Source organism: Oncorhynchus mykiss, chromosome 2, assembly GCF_013265735.2.
Source record: "Oncorhynchus mykiss isolate Arlee chromosome 2, USDA_OmykA_1.1, whole genome shotgun sequence".
NCBI lineage: Eukaryota > Metazoa > Chordata > Actinopteri > Salmoniformes > Salmonidae > Oncorhynchus > Oncorhynchus mykiss.
This window is the reverse complement of record NC_048566.1, coordinates 13,277,385-13,298,523: the sequence shown is the minus strand read 5'-3', so window position 1 is coordinate 13,298,523 and position 21,139 is coordinate 13,277,385. Positions and strand designations below refer to the sequence as shown.

The window sequence follows — 21,139 nt, the reverse complement described above, 5'->3', positions numbered from 1 at the left end:
CCTCCACATTTTACTAGATTGGTTGAACAGTGCAGAAGATAACCTCTCAGCAGTTTAAAAATATATATATTGTATTTGTCAGTACCAGTATGTAGGGGATCAGGTGTTTATTTTACGCCTGCTACATTAGGTTACCTCTGTCTAATAAAGCACACTAGCTGCCATGTAGAAAATCCTCCTTGTTGTGAGAACCCCAAAGCAGCATTTGATTTAGGATTTGTTGACACGGGATGCCATTGAAACACTGAGTACTCATTGACATCGTGGGAACCTTCCCCTTAAAACACCATGGTAATATTTCATCAGCCAGTCTCGTGGCAGAGCTGCAAGTGGTGGGGATGGAGGTGTGATGTGCATCATGGCTACTGCAGACTGTATCCCTCGTCTCCGACCGTCCGTACATACGTCGGTCTCCTCCGTCCGTCCTTCCCTCCATCCTGCTGCAGACTGTATCCCTCGTCTCCGACCGTCCGTACATACGTCGGTCTCCTCCGTCCTTCCCTCCCTCCATCCCACTGCAGACTGTATCCCTCGTCTCCGACCGTCCGTACATACGTCGGTCTCCTCCGTCCGTCCTTCCCTCCCTCCATCCTGCTGCAGACTGTATCCCTCCCTCGTCTCCAACCGTCCGTACATACGTCGGTCTCCTCCGTCCGTCCTTCTCTCCCTCCATCCTGCTGCAGACTGTATCCCTCCCTCGTCTCCGACCGTCCGTACATACGTCGGTCTCCTCCGTCCGTCCTTCCCTCCCTCCATCCTGGAGCTGCTGGCATCAGACATCAACAGGAGATGTGAATGATACAGCACATCACAGAAGACCCAGCAGATACACAACTACTAGCGGCCTCTGACACCTTTTTATTGTTGGGCAGTCAACCCTCCTCAGTGACACATGGACCTCTGCAACATTCCTACATCCTGTGACCTAGTTAACAGTTCCATTACATGACACTTTCAAATCCTCCGATGAACAGGTTGTTGGACCCCAGGAGGATTTGAAAGTGTTTTGTGGGCTAGCTACAGTTATTTTTCTTCTTGTATCTTTAACTGGCACTGTTTGTGCAATGAGTGTTAAGCTATAAGCTGCGACTTAGTTCAGTTTTTGAGGGCATCTAGGCTTAATGAGAATTATTTAAAATCCTCACTGTAATTGTAATCTGTGTTTTAAGTGCTTTTTGCAAGTTTCTGACTGACTAATTCTGAGACAAGCAGGGCATTAAAGATAGTATGTGTTTATGTAATAATGAATTTCTTATTCTGAGTCGGGCTGAATCACAGCTGCACTTAAATAACTGACTTCAGTATGACAGGCGGATTTCAAAGTCCCTATGGGCCCAAGTCAAAAGTAGTACACTATATAGGGACTAGGGCCCTAGTCAAAAGTAGTACACTATATAGGGACTAGGGCCCTGGTCAAAAGTAGTACACTATATAGGGACTAGGGCCCTGGTCAAAAGTAGTACACTATATAGGGACTAGGGCTCTGGTCAAAAGTAGTGCACTACTTTTTTTGTACCGCTTGCCGTGCGGTAGCAGAGCGAACAGTTTTGAGGATCTGGGACCCATGCCAAATCTTTTCAGTCTCCTGAGGGGGAATAGGTTTTGTTGTGCCCTCTTAATGACTGTCTTGGTGTGGTTGGACCATGTTAGTTTGTTGGTGATGTGGACACCAAGGAACTTGAATCTCTCAACCCGCTCCACTGCAGCCCTGTCGATGAGAATGGGGACATGCTCTTTCCTCTTTTTCCTGTAGTCCACAATCATCTCCTTTTGTATTAATCAAGTTGAGGGAGAGGTTGTTGTCCTGGCACCACACGGCCAGGTCTCTGACCTCCTTCCTATAGGCTGTGTCATCGTTGTCGGTGATCAGGCGATACATTTACTGTTGTCATCGGAAAATGGAATGATGGTGTTGGAGTCGTGCGCGGCCACGCAGTCATGAGTGAACAGGGAGTACAGGAGGGGGCTGAGCACGCACCCCTGAGGGGCCCCCGTGTTGAGGATCAGCATGGCGGATGTGTTGTTACCTACCCTTACCACCTGGGGGCGGCCAGTCAGGAAGTCCAGGATCCAGTTGCAGAGGGAGGTGTTTAGTCCCAGGGTCCTTAGCTTATTGATTAACTTTGAGGGCACTATGGTGTTGAACGCTGAGCTGTAGTCAATGAATTAGCATTCTCACATAGATGTTCCTTTTGTCCAGGTGGGGAACGGCAGTGTGGAGTGCAATAGATTTGCATCATCTGTGGATCTGTTGGGGCGGTATGAAAATTTGATTGGGTAACCACAGTGGTGTGATGTGAAGGTTGAGCTGGGGTGTTTGGGGTCTGCATGGTTAATTCCTCCCCACACACACACTACAATTTGATTTTGTATCACCAAGGTAGTTGCAGCAGGGGGAATCCAAACTGTGTTTAAAACAGGCTAGCAGAATCCCAGGGCTGACAGAACACAGTGCTCTGAACCTACAGATGGTTCTACAGTACCCAGCCAGGTTATAGTGTAGCAGAATGATCCATTCACCTTCTCTCTCTCTCTCTCTCCTCTTCCTCCTGTTAGATATCTGGAGTCTTGGTGTGATCCTGTTCATGCTGGTGTGTGGACAGCCCCCCTTCCAGGAGGCCAACGACAGCGAGACCCTCACCATGATCATGGACTGTAAATACACTGTACCCACCCACGTCTCCAACGCCTGCAAAGAGTGAGTCCCGCATACACACACGCAGACATTTACACGCATCCTAATTAACAAGTGTTCTCCAGAACAGATGCTGACCTCTGTCTTTCAGCCTTGGTTATGTAACATGTGAATAGGAGCCAGACCTCTGACTACCACATCTTTTCTTTGTGTTAAGCCTGAACGTCTGTCTGGACGCCAGTCAACACTCCGTGGTCTGGAAGGTTGCCAGTCAGATCTGTGCACATCCAATCATTGGCAGTTCACTTTTCTTCAGGCACTTCTCTGAGCTTCCTGAATCAGGATGGTCCTGACAGATAAATATGTCTGCTGCTATTCCCATAGCTTTGGATTGACCCCGGGGTTGATGCTTATCGCTCTAGATTGAGTTCTAGTTGAGTTCAGGGAGGGGGGTAATAAACAGAGCCAGTGTTTGACTCCAGTAAAAGGTCATGTCTCTACTAGCTACTCTCATTGTTTATCTTTCCATCTCAGTATTTTTAGACTCAGGAAATGTGCTGCTGCTGCTATCTTTTTTATTTGAACAAATGATCTACTGTGATTTATACTGTGGGCTAAATAAGGATTGCACAGCCACATAGAATATAGGCCTGACAGCCCTCCATTTACTCTCTGAATTTGCTGTCTCTTTCTAGCAGGGCATGACAGCAGTTTATTTGTCATATGCACATAACAGTGTAGGGGACAGTCCATCTGCTCCGTTTGAACTAGACCGCAGTCTGTAAAGACCAGGCCTGGTTCTATGTTCCCCAGCAGAACAGACAGTCTGTAAAGACCAGGCCTGGTTACTGTGTTTCCCAGCAGAACCGACAGTCTGTAAAGACCAGGCCTGGTTCTATGTTTCCCAGCATAACAGACAGTCTGTAAAGACCAGGCCTGGTTACTGTGTTTCCCAGCAGAACAGACAGTCTGTAAAGACCAGGCCTGGTTACTGTGTTTCCCAGCAGAACAGACAGTCTGTAAAGACCAGGCCTGGTTACTGTGTTTCCCAGCAGAACCGACAGTCTGTAAAGACCAGGCCTGGTTCTATGTTTCCCAGCATAACAGACAGTCTGTAAAGACCAGGCCTGGTTACTGTGTTTCCCAGCAGAACAGACAGTCTGTAAAGACCAGGCCTGGTTACTGTGTTTCCCAGCAGAACAGACTGTGTGTTTTGTCAAGCCGTGACTGATGATGATATTTTGGCTCCTTGAACATCCAGTTCCTTTCCTCCCGGCTCTGCTGTACTAAATGTGTATATGAGTGTCCTCCTTCCTTGATTGTTCAGATGTCTGCCTTGATTCAATCTTCACAGTCAAATTAAATGAACAGAGAGGGGGGAAATAACGCTCACAAGCCCCAAATCGAGTTGAATATGGAACATGTTGTGTTACCCATCATTAGAATTGAATATGGAACATGTTGTCTATAGAGTTGTGTTACCCATCATTAGAATTGAATATGGAACACGTTGTCTATAGAGTTGTTACCCATCATTAGAATTGAATATGGAACATGTTGTCTATAGAGTTGTGTTACCCATCATTAGAGTTGAATATGGAACATGTTGTGTTACCCATCATTAGAATTGAATATGGAACATGTTGTGTTACCCATCATTAGAGTTGAATATGGAACATGTTGTGTTACCCATCATTAGAATTGAATATGGAACATGTTGTGTTACCCATCATTAGAGTTGAATATGGAACATGTTGTGTTACCCATCATTAGAATTGAATATGGAACATGTTGTCTATAGAGTTGTGTTACCCATCATTAGAGTTGAATATGGAACATGTTGTGTTACCTATCATTAGAGTTGAATATGGAACATGTTGTCTATAGAGTTGTGTTACCCATCATTAGAGTTGAATATGGAACATGTTGTGTTACCCATCATTAGAATTGAATATGGAACATGTTGTGTTACCCATCATTAGAGTTGAATATGGAACATGTTGTGTTACCCATCATTAGAATTGAATATGGAACATGTTGTCTATAGAGTTGTGTTACCCATCATTAGAGTTGAATATGGAACATGTTGTGTTACCTATCATTAGAGTTGAATATGGAACATGTTGTCTATAGAGTTGTGTTACCCATCATTAGAGTTGAATATGGAACATGTTGTGTTACCCATCATTAGAATTGAATATGGAACATGTTGTCTATAGAGTTGTGTTACCCATCATTAGAGTTGAATATGGAACATGTTGTGTTACCCATCATTAGAGTTGAATATGGAACATGTTGTGTTACCCATCATTAGAGTTGAATATGGAACATGTTGTGTTACCCATCATTAGAGTTGAATATGGAACATGTTGTCTATAGAGTTGTGTTACCCATCATTAGAGTTGAATATGGAACATGTTGTGTTACCCATCATTAGAATTGAATATGGAACATGTTGTGTTACCCATCATTAGAGTTGAATATGGAACATGTTGTGTTACCCATCATTAGAATTTAATATGGAACATGTTGTGTTACCCATCATTAGAGTTGAATATGGAACATGTTGTGTTACCCATCATTAGAATTGAATATGGAACATGTTGTGTTACCCATCATTAGAGTTGAATATGGAACATGTTGTGTTACCCATCATTAGAGTTGAATATGGAACATGTTGTGTTACCCATCATTAGAGTTGAATATGGAACATGTTGTGTTACCTATCATTAGAATTGAATATGGAACATGTTGTGTTACCCATCATTAGAGTTGAATATGGAACATGTTGTGTTACCTATCATTAGAATTGAATATGGAACATGTTGTCTATAGAGTTGTGTTACCCATCATTAGAATTGAATATGGAACATGTTGTCTATAGAGTTGTGTTACCCATCATTAGAATTGAATATGGAACATGTTGTGTTACCCATCATTAGAATTGAATATGGAACATGTTGTCTATAGAGTTGTGTTACCCATCATTAGAATTGAATATGGAACATGTTGTCTATAGAGTTGTGTTACCCATCATTAGAATTGAATATGGAACATGTTGTGTTACCCATCATTAGAATTGAATATGGAACATGTTGTCTATAGAGTTGTGTTACCCATCATTAGAATTGAATATGGAACATGTTGTGTTACCCATCATTAGAATTGAATATGGAACATGTTGTGTTACCTATCATTAGAATTGAATATGGAACATGTTGTCTATAGAGTTGTGTTACCCATCATTAGAATTGAATATGGAACATGTTGTCTATAGAGTTGTTACCCATCATTAGAGTTGAATATGGAACATGTTGTGTTACCCATCATTAGAATTGAATATGGAACATGTTGTCTATAGAGTTGTGCTGCCTATCATTAGAATTGAATATGGAACATGTTGTCTATAGAGTTGTTACCCATCATTAGAGTTGAATATGGAACATGTTGTCTATAGAGTTGTGTTACCCATCATTAGAATTGAATATGGAACATGTTGTCTATAGAGTTGTTACCCATCATTAGAGTTGAATATGGAACATGTTGTGTTACCCATCATTAGAATTGAATATGGAACATGTTGTCTATAGAGTTGTGCTGCCTATCATTAGAATTGAATATGGAACATGTTGTCTATAGAGTTGTTACCCATCATTAGAATTGAATATGGAACATGTTGTGTTACCTATCATTAGAGTTGAATATGGAACATGTTGTGTTACCTATCATTAGAGTTGAATATGGAACATGTTATCTATAGAGTTGTGTTACCCATCATTAGAATTGAATATGGAACATGTTGTGTTACCTATCATTAGAGTTGAATATGGAACATGTTGTGTTACCTATCATTAGAGTTGAATATGGAACATGTTGTGTTACCCATCATTAGAATTGAATATGGAACATGTTGTGTTACCCATCATTAGAATTGAATATGGAACATGTTGTCTATAGAGTTGTGTTACCTATCATTAGAGTTGAATATGGAACATGTTGTCTATAGAGTTGTGTTACCCATCATTAGAGTTGAATATGGAACATGTTGTCTATAGAGTTGTTACCCATCATTAGAATTGAATATGGAACATGTTGTCTATAGAGTTGTGTTACCCATCATTAGAATTGAATATGGAACATGTTGTCTATAGAGTTGTTACCCATCATTAGAGTTGAATATGGAACATGTTGTCTATAGAGTTGTGTTACCCATCATTAGAATTGAATATGGAACATGTTGTGTTACCTATCATTAGAGTTGAATATGGAACATGTTGTGTTACCTATCATTAGAGTTGAATATGGAACATGTTGTCTATAGAGTTGTGTTACCCATCATTAGAATTGAATATGGAACATGTTGTCTATAGAGTTGTGTTACCCATCATTAGAGTTGAATATGGAACATGTTGTGTTACCCATCATTAGAATTGAATATGGAACATGTTGTCTATAGAGTTGTGTTACCCATCATTAGAATTCAATATGGAACATGTTGTGTTACCTATCATTAGAGTTGAATATGGAACATGTTGTCTATAGAGTTGTGTTACCCATCATTAGAATTGAATATGGAACATGTTGTCTATAGAGTTGTGTTACCTATCATTAGAGTTGAATATGGAACATGTTGTGTTACCCATCATTAGAATTGAATATGGAACATGTTGTCTATAGAGTTGTGTTACCTATCATTAGAGTTGAATATGGAACATGTTGTGTTACCCATCATTAGAATTGAATATGGAACATGTTGTCTATAGAGTTGTGTTACCCATCATTAGAGTTGAATATGGAACATGTTGTGTTACCCATCATTAGAGTTGAATATGGAACATGTTGTGTTACCCATCATTAGAATTGAATATGGAACATGTTGTGTTACCCATCATTAGAATTGAATATGGAACATGTTGTGTTACCCATCATTAGAATTGAATATGGAACATGTTGTCTATAGAGTTGTGTTACCCATCATTAGAGTTGAATATGGAACATGTTGTCTATAGAGTTGTGTTACCCATCATTAGAATTGAATATGGAACATGTTGTGTTACCCATCATTAGAATTGAATATGGAACATGTTGTCTATAGAGTTGTTACCCATCATTAGAGTTGAATATGGAACATGTTGTGTTACCCATCATTAGAATTGAATATGGAACATGTTGTCTATAGAGTTGTGTTACCCATCATTAGAGTTGAATATGGAACATGTTGTCTATAGAGTTGTTACCCATCATTAGAATTGAATATGGAACATGTTGTGTTACCCATCATTAGAATTGAATATGGAACATGTTGTCTATAGAGTTGTTACCCATCATTAGAATTGAATATGGAACATGTTGTCTATAGAGTTGTGTTACCCATCATTAGAGTTGAATATGGAACATGTTGTCTATAGAGTTGTTACCCATCATTAGAATTGAATATGGAACATGTTGTGTTACCCATCATTAGAATTGAATATGGAACATGTTGTGTTACCCATCATTAGAATTGAATATGGAACATGTTGTCTATAGAGTTGTGTTACCCATCATTAGAATTGAATATGGAACATGTTGTGTTACCCATCATTAGAATTGAATATGGAACATGTTGTGTTACCCATCATTAGAATTGAATATGGAACATGTTGTCTATAGAGTTGTTACCCATCATTAGAATTGAATATGGAACATGTTGTGTTACCCATCATTAGAATTGAATATGGAACATGTTGTGTTACCCATCATTAGAATTGAATATGGAACATGTTGTCTATAGAGTTGTGTTACCCATCATTAGAATTGAATATGGAACATGTTGTGTTACCCATCATTAGAATTGAATATGGAACATGTTGTGTTACCCATCATTAGAGTTGAATATGGAACATGTTGTCTATAGAGTTGTTACCCATCATTAGAATTGAATATGGAACATGTTGTGTTACCTATCATTAGAGTTGAATATGGAACATGTTGTCTATAGAGTTGTGTTACCCATCATTAGAGTTGAATATGGAACATGTTGTGTTACCCATCATTAGAATTGAATATGGAACATGTTGTGTTACCCATCATTAGAGTTGAATATGGAACATGTTGTCTATAGAGTTGTGTTACCCATCATTAGAATTGAATATGGAACATGTTGTCTATAGAGTTGTTACCCATCATTAGAGTTGAATATGGAACATGTTGTGTTACCCATCATTAGAATTGAATATGGAACATGTTGTCTATAGAGTTGTGTTACCCATCATTAGAGTTGAATATGGAACATGTTGTGTTACCCATCATTAGAATTGAATATGGAACATGTTGTGTTACCCATCATTAGAATTGAATATGGAACATGTTGTGTTACCCATCATTAGAATTGAATATGGAACATGTTGTCTATAGAGTTGTTACCCATCATTAGAATTGAATATGGAACATGTTGTCTATAGAGTTGTGTTACCCATCATTAGAGTTGAATATGGAACATGTTGTCTATAGAGTTGTGTTACCTATCATTAGAGTTGAATATGGAACATGTTGTGTTACCTATCATTAGAGTTGAATATGGAACATGTTGTCTATAGAGTTGTGTTACCCATCATTAGAATTGAATATGGAACATGTTGTGTTACCCATCATTAGAGTTGAATATGGAACATGTTGTCTATAGAGTTGTTACCCATCATTAGAGTTGAATATGGAACATGTTGTGTTACCCATCATTAGAATTGAATATGGAACATGTTGTCTATAGAGTTGTGTTACCCATCATTAGAATTGAATATGGAACATGTTGTGTTACCTATCATTAGAGTTGAATATGGAACATGTTGTCTATAGAGTTGTGTTACCCATCATTAGAATTGAATATGGAACATGTTGTGTTACCTATCATTAGAGTTGAATATGGAACATGTTGTCTATAGAGTTGTGTTACCCATCATTAGAATTGAATATGGAACATGTTGTCTATAGAGTTGTGTTACCCATCATTAGAATTGAATATGGAACATGTTGTCTATAGAGTTGTGTTACCTATCATTAGAATTGAATATGGAACATGTTGTGTTACCCATCATTAGAATTGAATATGGAACATGTTGTCTATAGAGTTGTGTTACCCATCATTAGAATTGAATATGGAACATGTTGTCTATAGAGTTGTGTTACCCATCATTAGAATTGAATATGGAACATGTTGTGTTACCCATCATTAGAATTGAATATGGAACATGTTGTCTATAGAGTTGTGTTACCCATCATTAGAATTGAATATGGAACATGTTGTCTATAGAGTTGTGTTACCCATCATTAGAATTGAATATGGAACATGTTGTGTTACCCATCATTAGAATTGAATATGGAACATGTTGTCTATAGAGTTGTGTTACCCATCATTAGAATTGAATATGGAACATGTTGTGTTACCCATCATTAGAATTGAATATGGAACATGTTGTCTATAGAGTTGTGTTACCCATCATTAGAGTTGAATATGGAACATGTTGTCTATAGAGTTGTGTTACCCATCATTAGAATTGAATATGGAACATGTTGTGTTACCCATCATTAGAATTGAATATGGAACATGTTGTCTATAGAGTTGTGTTACCTATCATTAGAGTTGAATATGGAACATGTTGTGTTACCCATCATTAGAGTTGAATATGGAACATGTTGTCTATAGAGTTGTGTTACCCATCATTAGAATTGAATATGGAACATGTTGTCTATAGAGTTGTGTTACCCATCATTAGAGTTGAATATGGAACATGTTGTGTTACCCATCATTAGAATTGAATATGGAACATGTTGTCTATAGAGTTGTGTTACCCATCATTAGAATTGAATATGGAACATGTTGTGTTACCTATCATTAGAATTGAATATGGAACATGTTGTCTATAGAGTTGTGTTACCCATCATTAGAATTGAATATGGAACATGTTGTCTATAGAGTTGTGTTACCCATCATTAGAATTGAATATGGAACATGTTGTCTATAGAGTTGTGTTACCCATCATTAGAGTTGAATATGGAACATGTTGTGTTACCCATCATTAGAATTGAATATGGAACATGTTGTCTATAGAGTTGTGTTACCCATCATTAGAATTGAATATAGAACATGTTGTCTATAGAGTTGTGTTACCCATCATTAGAGTTGAATATGGAACATGTTGTCTATAGAGTTGTGTTACCCATCATTAGAATTGAATATGGAACATGTTGTGTTACCCAGCATTAGAGTTGAATATGGAACATGTTGTCTATAGAGTTGTGTTACCCATCATTAGAGTTGAATATGGAACATGTTGTGTTACCCATCATTAGAATTGAATATGGAACATGTTGTCTATAGAGTTGTGTTACCCATCATTAGAATTGAATATGGAACATGTTGTCTATAGAGTTGTGTTACCTATCATTAGAATTGAATATGGAACATGTTGTCTATAGAGTTGTGTTACCCATCATTAGAATTGAATATGGAACATGTTGTCTATAGAGTTGTGTTACCCATCATTAGAATTGAATATGGAACATGTTGTCTATAGAGTTGTGTTACCCATCATTAGAATTGAATATGGAACATGTTGTGTTACCCATCATTAGAGTTGAATATGGAACATGTTGTCTATAGAGTTGTGTTACCCATCATTAGAGTTGAATATGGAACATGTTGTGTTACCCATCATTAGAATTGAATATGGAACATGTTGTCTATAGAGTTGTGTTACCTATCATTAGAATTGAATATGGAACATGTTGTCTATAGAGTTGTGTTACCCATCATTAGAGTTGAATATGGAACATGTTGTGTTACCCATCATTAGAATTGAATATGGAACATGTTGTGTTACCCATCATTAGAATTGAATATGGAACATGTTGTCTATAGAGTTGTGTTACCTATCATTAGAGTTGAATATGGAACATGTTGTGTTACCCATCATTAGAATTGAATATGGAACATGTTGTCTATAGAGTTGTGTTACCCATCATTAGAGTTGAATATGGAACATGTTGTGTTACCCATCATTAGAATTGAATATGGAACATGTTGTGTTACCCATCATTAGAGTTGAATATGGAACATGTTGTCTATAGAGTTGTGTTACCTATCATTAGAATTGAATATGGAACATGTTGTCTATAGAGTTGTGTTACCTATCATTAGAGTTGAATATGGAACATGTTGTGTTACCCATCATTAGAATTGAATATGGAACATGTTGTCTATAGAGTTGTGTTACCCATCATTAGAGTTGAATATGGAACATGTTGTGTTACCTATCATTAGAGTTGAATATGGAACATGTTGTGTTACCCATCATTAGAGTTGAATATGGAACATGTTGTGTTACCCATCATTAGAATTGAATATGGAACATGTTGTGTTACCCATCATTAGAGTTGAATATGGAACATGTTGTGTTACCCATCATTAGAATTGAATATGGAACATGTTGTCTATAGAGTTGTGTTACCCATCATTAGAATTGAATATGGAACATGTTGTGTTACCTATCATTAGAATTGAATATGGAACATGTTGTGTTACCTATCATTAGAGTTGAATATGGAACATGTTGTGTTACCTATCATTAGAGTTGAATATGGAACATGTTGTCTATAGAGTTGTGTTACCCATCATTAGAGTTGAATATGGAACATGTTGTGTTACCTATCATTAGAGTTGAATATGGAACATGTTGTGTTACCTATCATTAGAGTTGAATATGGAACATGTTGTCTATAGAGTTGTGTTACCCATCATTAGAATTGAATATGGAACATGTTGTGTTACCTATCATTAGAATTGAATATGGAACATGTTGTGTTACCTATCATTAGAATTTAATATGGAACATGTTGTGTTACCTATCATTAGAGTTGAATATGGAACATGTTGTGTTACCTATCATTAGAATTGAATATGGAACATGTTGTGTTACCTATCATTAGAATTGAATATGGAACATGTTGTGTTACCTATCATTAGAGTTGAATATGGAACATGTTGTGTTACCTATCATTAGAGTTGAATATGGAACATGTTGTCTATAGAGTTGTGTTACCCATCATTAGAATTGAATATGGAACATGTTGTGTTACCTATCATTAGAATTGAATATGGAACATGTTGTCTATAGAGTTGTGTTACCCATCATTAGAATTGAATATGGAACATGTTGTGTTACCCATCATTAGAATTGAATATGGAACATGTTGTCTATAGAGTTGTGTTACCCATCATTAGAATTGAATATGGAACATGTTGTCTATAGAGTTGTGTTACCCATCATTAGAATTGAATATGGAACATGTTGTGTTACCTATCATTAGAATTGAATATGGAACATGTTGTGTTACCTATCATTGGAATTGAATATGGAACATGTTGTGTTACCCATCATTAGAATTGAATATGGAACATGTTGTGTTACCTATCATTAGAGTTGAATATGGAACATGTTGTCTATAGAGTTGTGTTACCCATCATTAGAATTGAATATGGAACATGTTGTCTATAGAGTTGTGTTACCCATCATTAGAATTGAATATGGAACATGTTGTGTTACCCATCATTAGAATTGAATATGGAACATGTTGTGTTACCCATCATTAGAATTGAATATGGAACATGTTGTGTTACCTATCATTAGAATTGAATATGGAACATGTTGTGTTACCCATCATTAGAATTGAATATGGAACATGTTGTGTTACCTATCATTAGAGTTGAATATGGAACATGTTGTCTATAGAGTTGTGTTACCCATCATTAGAATTGAATATGGAACATGTTGTCTATAGAGTTGTGTTACCCATCATTAGAATTGAATATGGAACATGTTGTGTTACCCATCATTAGAGTTGAATATGGAACATGTTGTGTTACCTATCATTAGAATTGAATATGGAACATGTTGTCTATAGAGTTGTGTTACCTATCATTAGAGTTGAATATGGAACATGTTGTCTATAGAGTTGTGTTACCCATCATTAGAGTTGAATATGGAACATGTTGTCTATAGAGTTGTGTTACCCATCATTAGAATTGAATATGGAACATGTTGTGTTACCCATCATTAGAATTGAATATGGAACATGTTGTGTTACCCATCATTAGAATTGAATATGGAACATGTTGTCTATAGAGTTGTGTTACCCATCATTAGAATTGAATATGGAACATGTTGTGTTACCCATCATTAGAATTGAATATGGAACATGTTGTGTTACCCATCATTAGAATTTAATATGGAACATGTTGTGTTACCCATCATTAGAGTTGAATATGGAACATGTTGTGTTACCTATCATTAGAGTTGAATATGGAACATGTTGTGTTACCCATCATTAGAATTGAATATGGAACATGTTGTGTTACCCATCATTAGAATTGAATATGGAACATGTTGTCTATAGAGTTGTGTTACCCATCATTAGAATTGAATATGGAACATGTTGTCTATAGAGTTGTGTTACCCATCATTAGAGTTGAATATGGAACATGTTGTGTTACCCATCATTAGAATTGAATATGGAACATGTTGTCTATAGAGTTGTGTTACCTATCATTAGAGTTGAATATGGAACATGTTGTGTTACCCATCATTAGAATTGAATATGGAACATGTTGTCTATAGAGTTGTGTTACCCATCATTAGAGTTGAATATGGAACATGTTGTGTTACCCATCATTAGAATTGAATATGGAACATGTTGTCTATAGAGTTGTGTTACCCATCATTAGAATTGAATATGGAACATGTTGTCTATAGAGTTGTGTTACCCATCATTAGAGTTGAATATGGAACATGTTGTCTATAGAGTTGTGTTACCCATCATTAGAATTGAATATGGAACATGTTGTCTATAGAGTTGTGTTACCCATCATTAGAATTGAATATGGAACATGTTGTCTATAGAGTTGTGTTACCCATCATTAGAGTTGAATATGGAACATGTTGTGTTACCCATCATTAGAATTGAATATGGAACATGTTGTGTTACCCATCATTAGAATTGAATATGGAACATGTTGTCTATAGAGTTGTGTTACCCATCATTAGAGTTGAATATGGAACATGTTGTGTTACCCATCATTAGAATTGAATATGGAACATGTTGTCTATAGAGTTGTGTTACCCATCATTAGAATTGAATATGGAACATGTTGTGTTACCCATCATTAGAATTGAATATGGAACATGTTGTCTATAGAGTTGTGTTACCCATCATTAGAGTTGAATATGGAACATGTTGTGTTACCCATCATTAGAATTGAATATGGAACATGTTGTGTTACCTATCATTAGAATTGAATATGGAACATGTTGTGTTACCTATCATTAGAATTGAATATGGAACATGTTGTGTTACCCATCATTAGAATTGAATATGGAACATGTTGTGTTACCTATCATTAGAATTGAATATGGAACATGTTGTGTTACCTATCATTAGAATTGAATATGGAACATGTTGTCTATAGAGTTGTTACCCATCATTAGAGTTGAATATGGAACATGTTGTCTATAGAGTTGTGTTACCCATCATTAGAATTGAATATGGAACATGTTGTCTATAGAGTTGTGTTACCCATCATTAGAATTGAATATGGAACATGTTGTCTATAGAGTTGTGTTACCTATCATTAGAATTGAATATGGAACATGTTGTCTATAGAGTTGTGTTACCTATCATTAGAATTGAATATGGAACATGTTGTCTATAGAGTTGTGTTACCCATCATTAGAATTGAATATGGAACATGTTGTCTATAGAGTTGTGTTACCTATCATTAGAATTGAATATGGAACATGTTGTCTATAGAGTTGTGTTACCTATCATTAGAATTGAATATGGAACATGTTGTGTTACCCATCATTAGAATTGAATATGGAACATGTTGTCTATAGAGTTGTGTTACCCATCATTAGAATTGAATATGGAACATGTTGTCTATAGAGTTGTGTTACCCATCATTAGAATTGAATATGGAACATGTTGTCTATAGAGTTGTGTTACCCATCATTAGAGTTGAATATGGAACATGTTGTGTTACCCATCATTAGAATTGAATATGGAACATGTTGTCTATAGAGTTGTGCTGCCTATTGTCATGTCTTTACTATCATTAAATTGAAGACTTAGTTTTTATCAAAGATTCTCTGTAATTATTATTACACGATCAACTGATTAATCATGTAACTGTAATTAACTAGGAAGTCGGGGCACCAAGGAAAAATATTCAGATTACAAAGTTATAATTTCCCAATATAACCTTTCATATATTTTCATATCTGATCAATAGTCTTCTGATTAATGAATTATTTACTTTACCTCACGTTAGTCTCATTCCAAACGTCATAAATGGTTGGTTATCTGCACGAACCCCGTCTTCACTGAGTCATCCAAACATCAATCGTCTTAAATCATTTATTTATTACTAACTAAGTAATTCACAGAAATACATAAACAAACCAAAAAGGTAAATGTGGTTACGAGAAATGATAGGAGAATGTGCCCTAGTGGGCTAAACCGGCATCGTGGCTTGTTAGACAAAAGGGAAGTGGGGTTCGACTGAGAAGACAACGTACAGTTGATAATTCTAACAATTGAAATGCTAATCCTTTGCACATGAACGCTCACTCATTCGGGAACAATTACAATCAATACATATATTTACATTCAGTGTGTCGTCTTGATCGCTGGTCAAAAGTTGTTTATTTTGTAGAATTGTCCGTCTCTCTCCCTCGCTCTCTCTGTCGCGGTTATAGTGGATAGTTCAGAGTGACATTCATTCGTTTTGTTATAGAATGGATGTTTCGGCAGTTGTCATTCTTCGCGTTCAATGATACCGAATTCCTAGCTGCAGACTAGTAATTAATATCAAAGACTTGTTCTTATTCTGTCAGTATCGATAGTCTAAGAGTTTAACCACGTGGTATGGTTAAAAGATTCAGCAATGGTCTACAATCTTTGTCCTCCTAATGGAGTAAAACATGGTCTGGTGATAATTTCCTAAAGTTGGGTTTTATTCGGAATTGCAGAAAAGGGGCTATTTTGGAAGATATAATATCGATACTTAGACTTCTTTTTTTTGCTAGGTGGCGTTAGCTAGTGCTAGTCGGCTGTACTTGCGTCAAAACTCACTTATTTTTCAACCTATAGCTTGTTCTCCTTTTTAAACAGTGAGCCAACAAGTTTTCAATACTTTTATTTCCATGTCTGATCAAAACTTATTTTATCAGCCTCTCTCATCTCTCTGCAACAGACATAGTGAGCAATATGTTTAGAATCGCAATATCGGATCGTAATACAATAGAATTATGAGAATCGCAATACATATGGTATCGGCCCGTAAGCATCATAATTATATTGTATCAAGAGGTCCCTGGCGGTTACCAGCCCTAATGTATCATCTATTGCATTCACATGTTTATCTAAACAAACCGTTGTTTGTTACAACTTGTCACAATTTGACTAATGTGTTTTGATATTCAGTGTCTTTGACTGTTTTACCAAGGAATGTATCTCATGTCAGAGCAGACATCTAACCAGGGCCATTCATACAGCTCTCACTATGCACAGTCACACATACCAAATCTGCATGTTGACATTAGCCGTTCTGTGTGTCAAATCTCATTTTGTCACATGCTTCGTAAACAACAGGTATAGACTAACAGTGAAATGCTGAACTTACGGGCCCTTTCCAAATACACAGAGAGAACATTTTAAAACATTATAGAAAGATAATACCACAAGGAATGAATAAATGCACAATGAGTTGTATACACGTGTTACCAGTACAGTGTGTTGTCCTCATTCTACATACCAGAGAGTTTATTATGATGATGAATAGGCCTGTATTGCATTTATCTTTGGTCTCTACAGAAAACAACTACAAGCCACAACTCATTTTAATGGACTAAAGCCGATTTAGGTAGCCTAGTGGTTAGAGTGTTGGACTAGTAACCGATAGGTTGCAAGATCGAATCCCCTAGCTGACAAGGTAAAAATCTGTTATTGTAAATAAGAATTTGTTCTTAACTGACTTGCCTGGTAAAATAAAATAATAATCTAGGTCTAACTTTCTGGGGTCAAGGATTGAGATAATGAGGTCAACAAAATAAGTTAGTCAGTGTTGGCTGATTTTAATGAATAGACCTGTACTGTGAGGTGAGTCAGGCTGTTAGCATTATGCGAATTAGCCGTTGGCAAGTGAACTTTCTGTGAGTTGCCGCCCCTATGGAGGATGAGAGGAGAGTGAAGAGATTGGACTGGGGAGGCTGGTTGCTTCAGGGCTCAGCACAGCAGACTACACCACGTTGACCCTGCCTGACTCAGTCACAGAGGGGGAGCAGGTGTTGTCCGGGAAGAGAGACTGAAACCACCAAAACAGCCTTTAGCCCATTTAGGCTCAGCCAGTCAGTCCCCTATCTCTCTCCTCTATCTCACTCCTCTCTCCTCTCTCTCACTCCTCTCTCCTCTCTCTCACTCCTCTCTCTTACTCCTCTCTCCTCTCTCTCACTCCTCTCTCTCCTCTCTCTTGCTCTCTCTCACTCCTCTTTCTCTCCTCTCTCTTGCTCTCTCCTCTCTCTCCTCTCTGTGTTGCTCTACCCTCTCTCTCACTCCCGTCTCCTCTCCCCTGTCTCTCACTCCCGTCTCCTCTCCCCTCTCTCTCACTCCCGTCTCCTCTCTCACTCCCGTCTCCTCTCCCCTCTCTCTCACTCCCGTCTCCTCTCCCCTCTCTCTCACTCCCGCCTCCTCTCCCCTCTCTCTCACTCCCGTCTCCTCTCTCTCTCACTCCCGTCTCCCCTCCCCTCTCTCTCACTCCCGTCTCCTCTCCCCTCTCTCTCACTCCTGTCTCCTCTCCCCTCTCTCTCACTCCCGCCTCCTCTCCCCTCTCTCTCACTCCCGTCTCCTCTCTCTCTCACTCCCGTCTCCCCTCCCCTCTCTCTCACTCCTTTCTCTCTCTCCCGTCTCCTGATGGAAAGAGATCACTAAGAGGCTTTCAGTTTAAGATGGGGCCTGGGCAGTGTTGTGTTTTTCGTCCTAGATAAGCAGGTCCACCTGGGATAGGGCTGTACTGCCAAGCTGCTAGATTCCTGTTTTTTTCTTCTTCCTCATTAGCATATTTCTTGTCTCTGTTCCATTCTTTCGCCCATGCTTTGCCAAAATGTGTTTACTTGCCACAATTAATAATTCAGGAAGTCTTTTGCATTTTATCCCCTTGAGTTGTTTGATTTTGTCATTCCTGGTTTTAATAAATATGTTAGGGGATTAGATTTTAAAACGCTGAGTTTCTCAGCATGACGTGGAAATGCTCTTCATATTGAGCCAATCACAGAGGATGAAACACTGTACTTTTCAGTTGTGTTGTTCATTGATCATGTGCATTGTCTGTTTGTCTGGAATCCATTTCACTCAGTCTTTGATTGCTGTCCTCGTCAACTCCTATCATGATATCTGTTGTACCTTCCTACTCCGAAGTAGTTGACGTTGTGTCTCTGGAACGGTCTTCTGGGGAGCTGAAATCATGACCATTTTCTAGAAATATGGAGTAACGTGCTTCATCTCTTTTCTATGGCAACGTTATCATTTTATTCAATGGACTAGGCCTAGCCTTTGTTGCGCGTGATGTCACATTATATATGCTATAACATGTCTTCATATGCAGAGGAATGTGCAATGAATGAAATGACATACCAGCACATTACTCCTTCCCGCTTTCTTTTCTTTGCTTCTTTCTCTCCTCTCTCTCTCTGTTGCTCTCACAGGTCCTCCTCTCCCCCCCTTTCTCTCTTCTCTCTCTCTGTTGCTCTATCACAGGTCCTCCTCTTCCCCCCCTTCTCTCTTCTCTCTCTCTGTTGCTCTCACAGGTCCTCCTCTTCCCCCCTTTCTCTCTTCTCTCTCTCTGTTGCTCTATCACAGGTCCTCCTCTTCCCCCCCTTCTCTCTTCTCTCTCTCTGTTGCTCTCACAGGTCCTCCTCTTCCCCCCTTTCTCTCTTCTCTCTCTCTGTTGCTCTATCACAGGTCCTCCTCTTCCCCCCCTTCTCTCTTCTCTCTCTCTGTTGCTCTCACAGGTCCTCCTCTTCCCCCCTTTCTCTCTTCTCTCTCTCTGTTGCTCTATCACAGGTCCTCCTCTTCCCTCCTTTCTCTCTTCTCTCTCTCTGTTGCTCTCACAGGTCCTCCTCTTCCCCCCTTTCTCTCTTCTCTCTCTCTGTTGCTCTATCACAGGTCCTCCTCTTCCCCCCCTTCTCTCTTCTCTCTCTCTGTTGCTCTCACAGGTCCTCCTCTTCCCCCCTTTCTCTCTCTCTGTTGCTCTCACAGGTCCTCCTCTTCCCCCCTTTCTCTCTTCTCTCTCTGTTGCTCTATCACAGGTCCTCCTCTTCCCCCCTTTCTCTCTTCTCTCTCTCTGTTGCTCTCACAGGTCCTCCTCTTCCCCCCTTTCTCCTCTCGCTCCATGCCTGCCTGCTGTTAGAGTACGGTAGCCAAGCCTCCATTCTCCAGGAGAGCGGAGATACTGCATGCATGACTAGGAGGTTACTATAAATATCCCCATAGCAGTTTCCTGTCTTCTTCCCCAGAGAGAAGAGTGAGGCTGGAATGTGTAGAGAACAGAGGACTGAGTGAGGCTGGAATGGGTAGAGACCGGAGGACTGAGTAAGGAATGAGTAGAGATTGAGAGAGACAGGAGGGGTGAGGCTGGAATGGTTAGAGGCTGGAATGGTTAGAGGCTGAAGGTGTGAAGCTGGAGGGGTGAGGCAGGAATGGGTAGAGGCTGGAGGGGTGAGTCTGGAATGGGTAGAGGCAGGAGGGGTGAGTCTGGAATGGGTAGAGGCAGGAGGGGTGAGTCTGGAATGGGTAGAGGCAGGAGGGGTGAGTCTGGAATGGGTAGATGCAGGAGGGGTGAGTCTGGAATGGGTAGAGGCAGGAGGGGTGAGTCTGGAATGGGTAGAGGCAGGAGGGGTGAGTCTGGAATGGGTAGAGGCAGGAGGGGTGAGTCTGGAATGGGTAGAGGCAGGAGGGGTGAGTCTGGAATGGGTAGAGGCAGGAGGGGTGAGTCTGGAATGGGTAGAGGCAAGAGGGGTGAGTCTGGAATGGGTAGAGGCAGGAGGGGTGAGTCTGGAATGGGTAGAGGCAGGAGGGGTGAGTCTGGAATGGGTAGAGGCAGGGGTGAGGCTGGAATGGGTAGAGGCAGGAGGGGTGAGTCTGGAATGGGGAGTGAAATAATACATGTAGGTATGCATCAGACTCTTAACGTGCTCAGACAGAAGTAAAGCTTATGTTTAGGTAAATATTGTACAGAAAGTTGAACCTTTGACGGATAGAATTATGATGGATAGGCCTAGTCTTGGGCCTAGTCAGAAGCTCTCCTATCATGTGTGTGTGCGTGCGTTTGCCATGCTCATGCATTTCTGTGGTTTGGTCACGCAGTCTGCGTCACAGCTGGCAGAGGGAAATGGAAGCGGACAGAGGTTATTAAACAAC

General features: G+C 38.9%; 1 protein-coding gene across 3 annotated transcripts in view; it reads left to right on the top strand.

Moving 5' to 3' along the window:
- Positions 1–21,139, top strand: part of LOC110513400 (SNF-related serine/threonine-protein kinase-like) — a 74,375-nt gene that overhangs the window by 26,157 nt on the left and 27,079 nt on the right. For all 3 annotated transcript variants that reach the window (XM_036938366.1, XM_036938358.1, XM_036938352.1), the window contains exon 3: positions 2,557–2,698. In XM_036938366.1, coding sequence (XP_036794261.1) covers positions 2,557–2,698 — 142 coding nt within the window. The remainder of the gene's footprint in view (positions 1–2,556; positions 2,699–21,139) is intronic.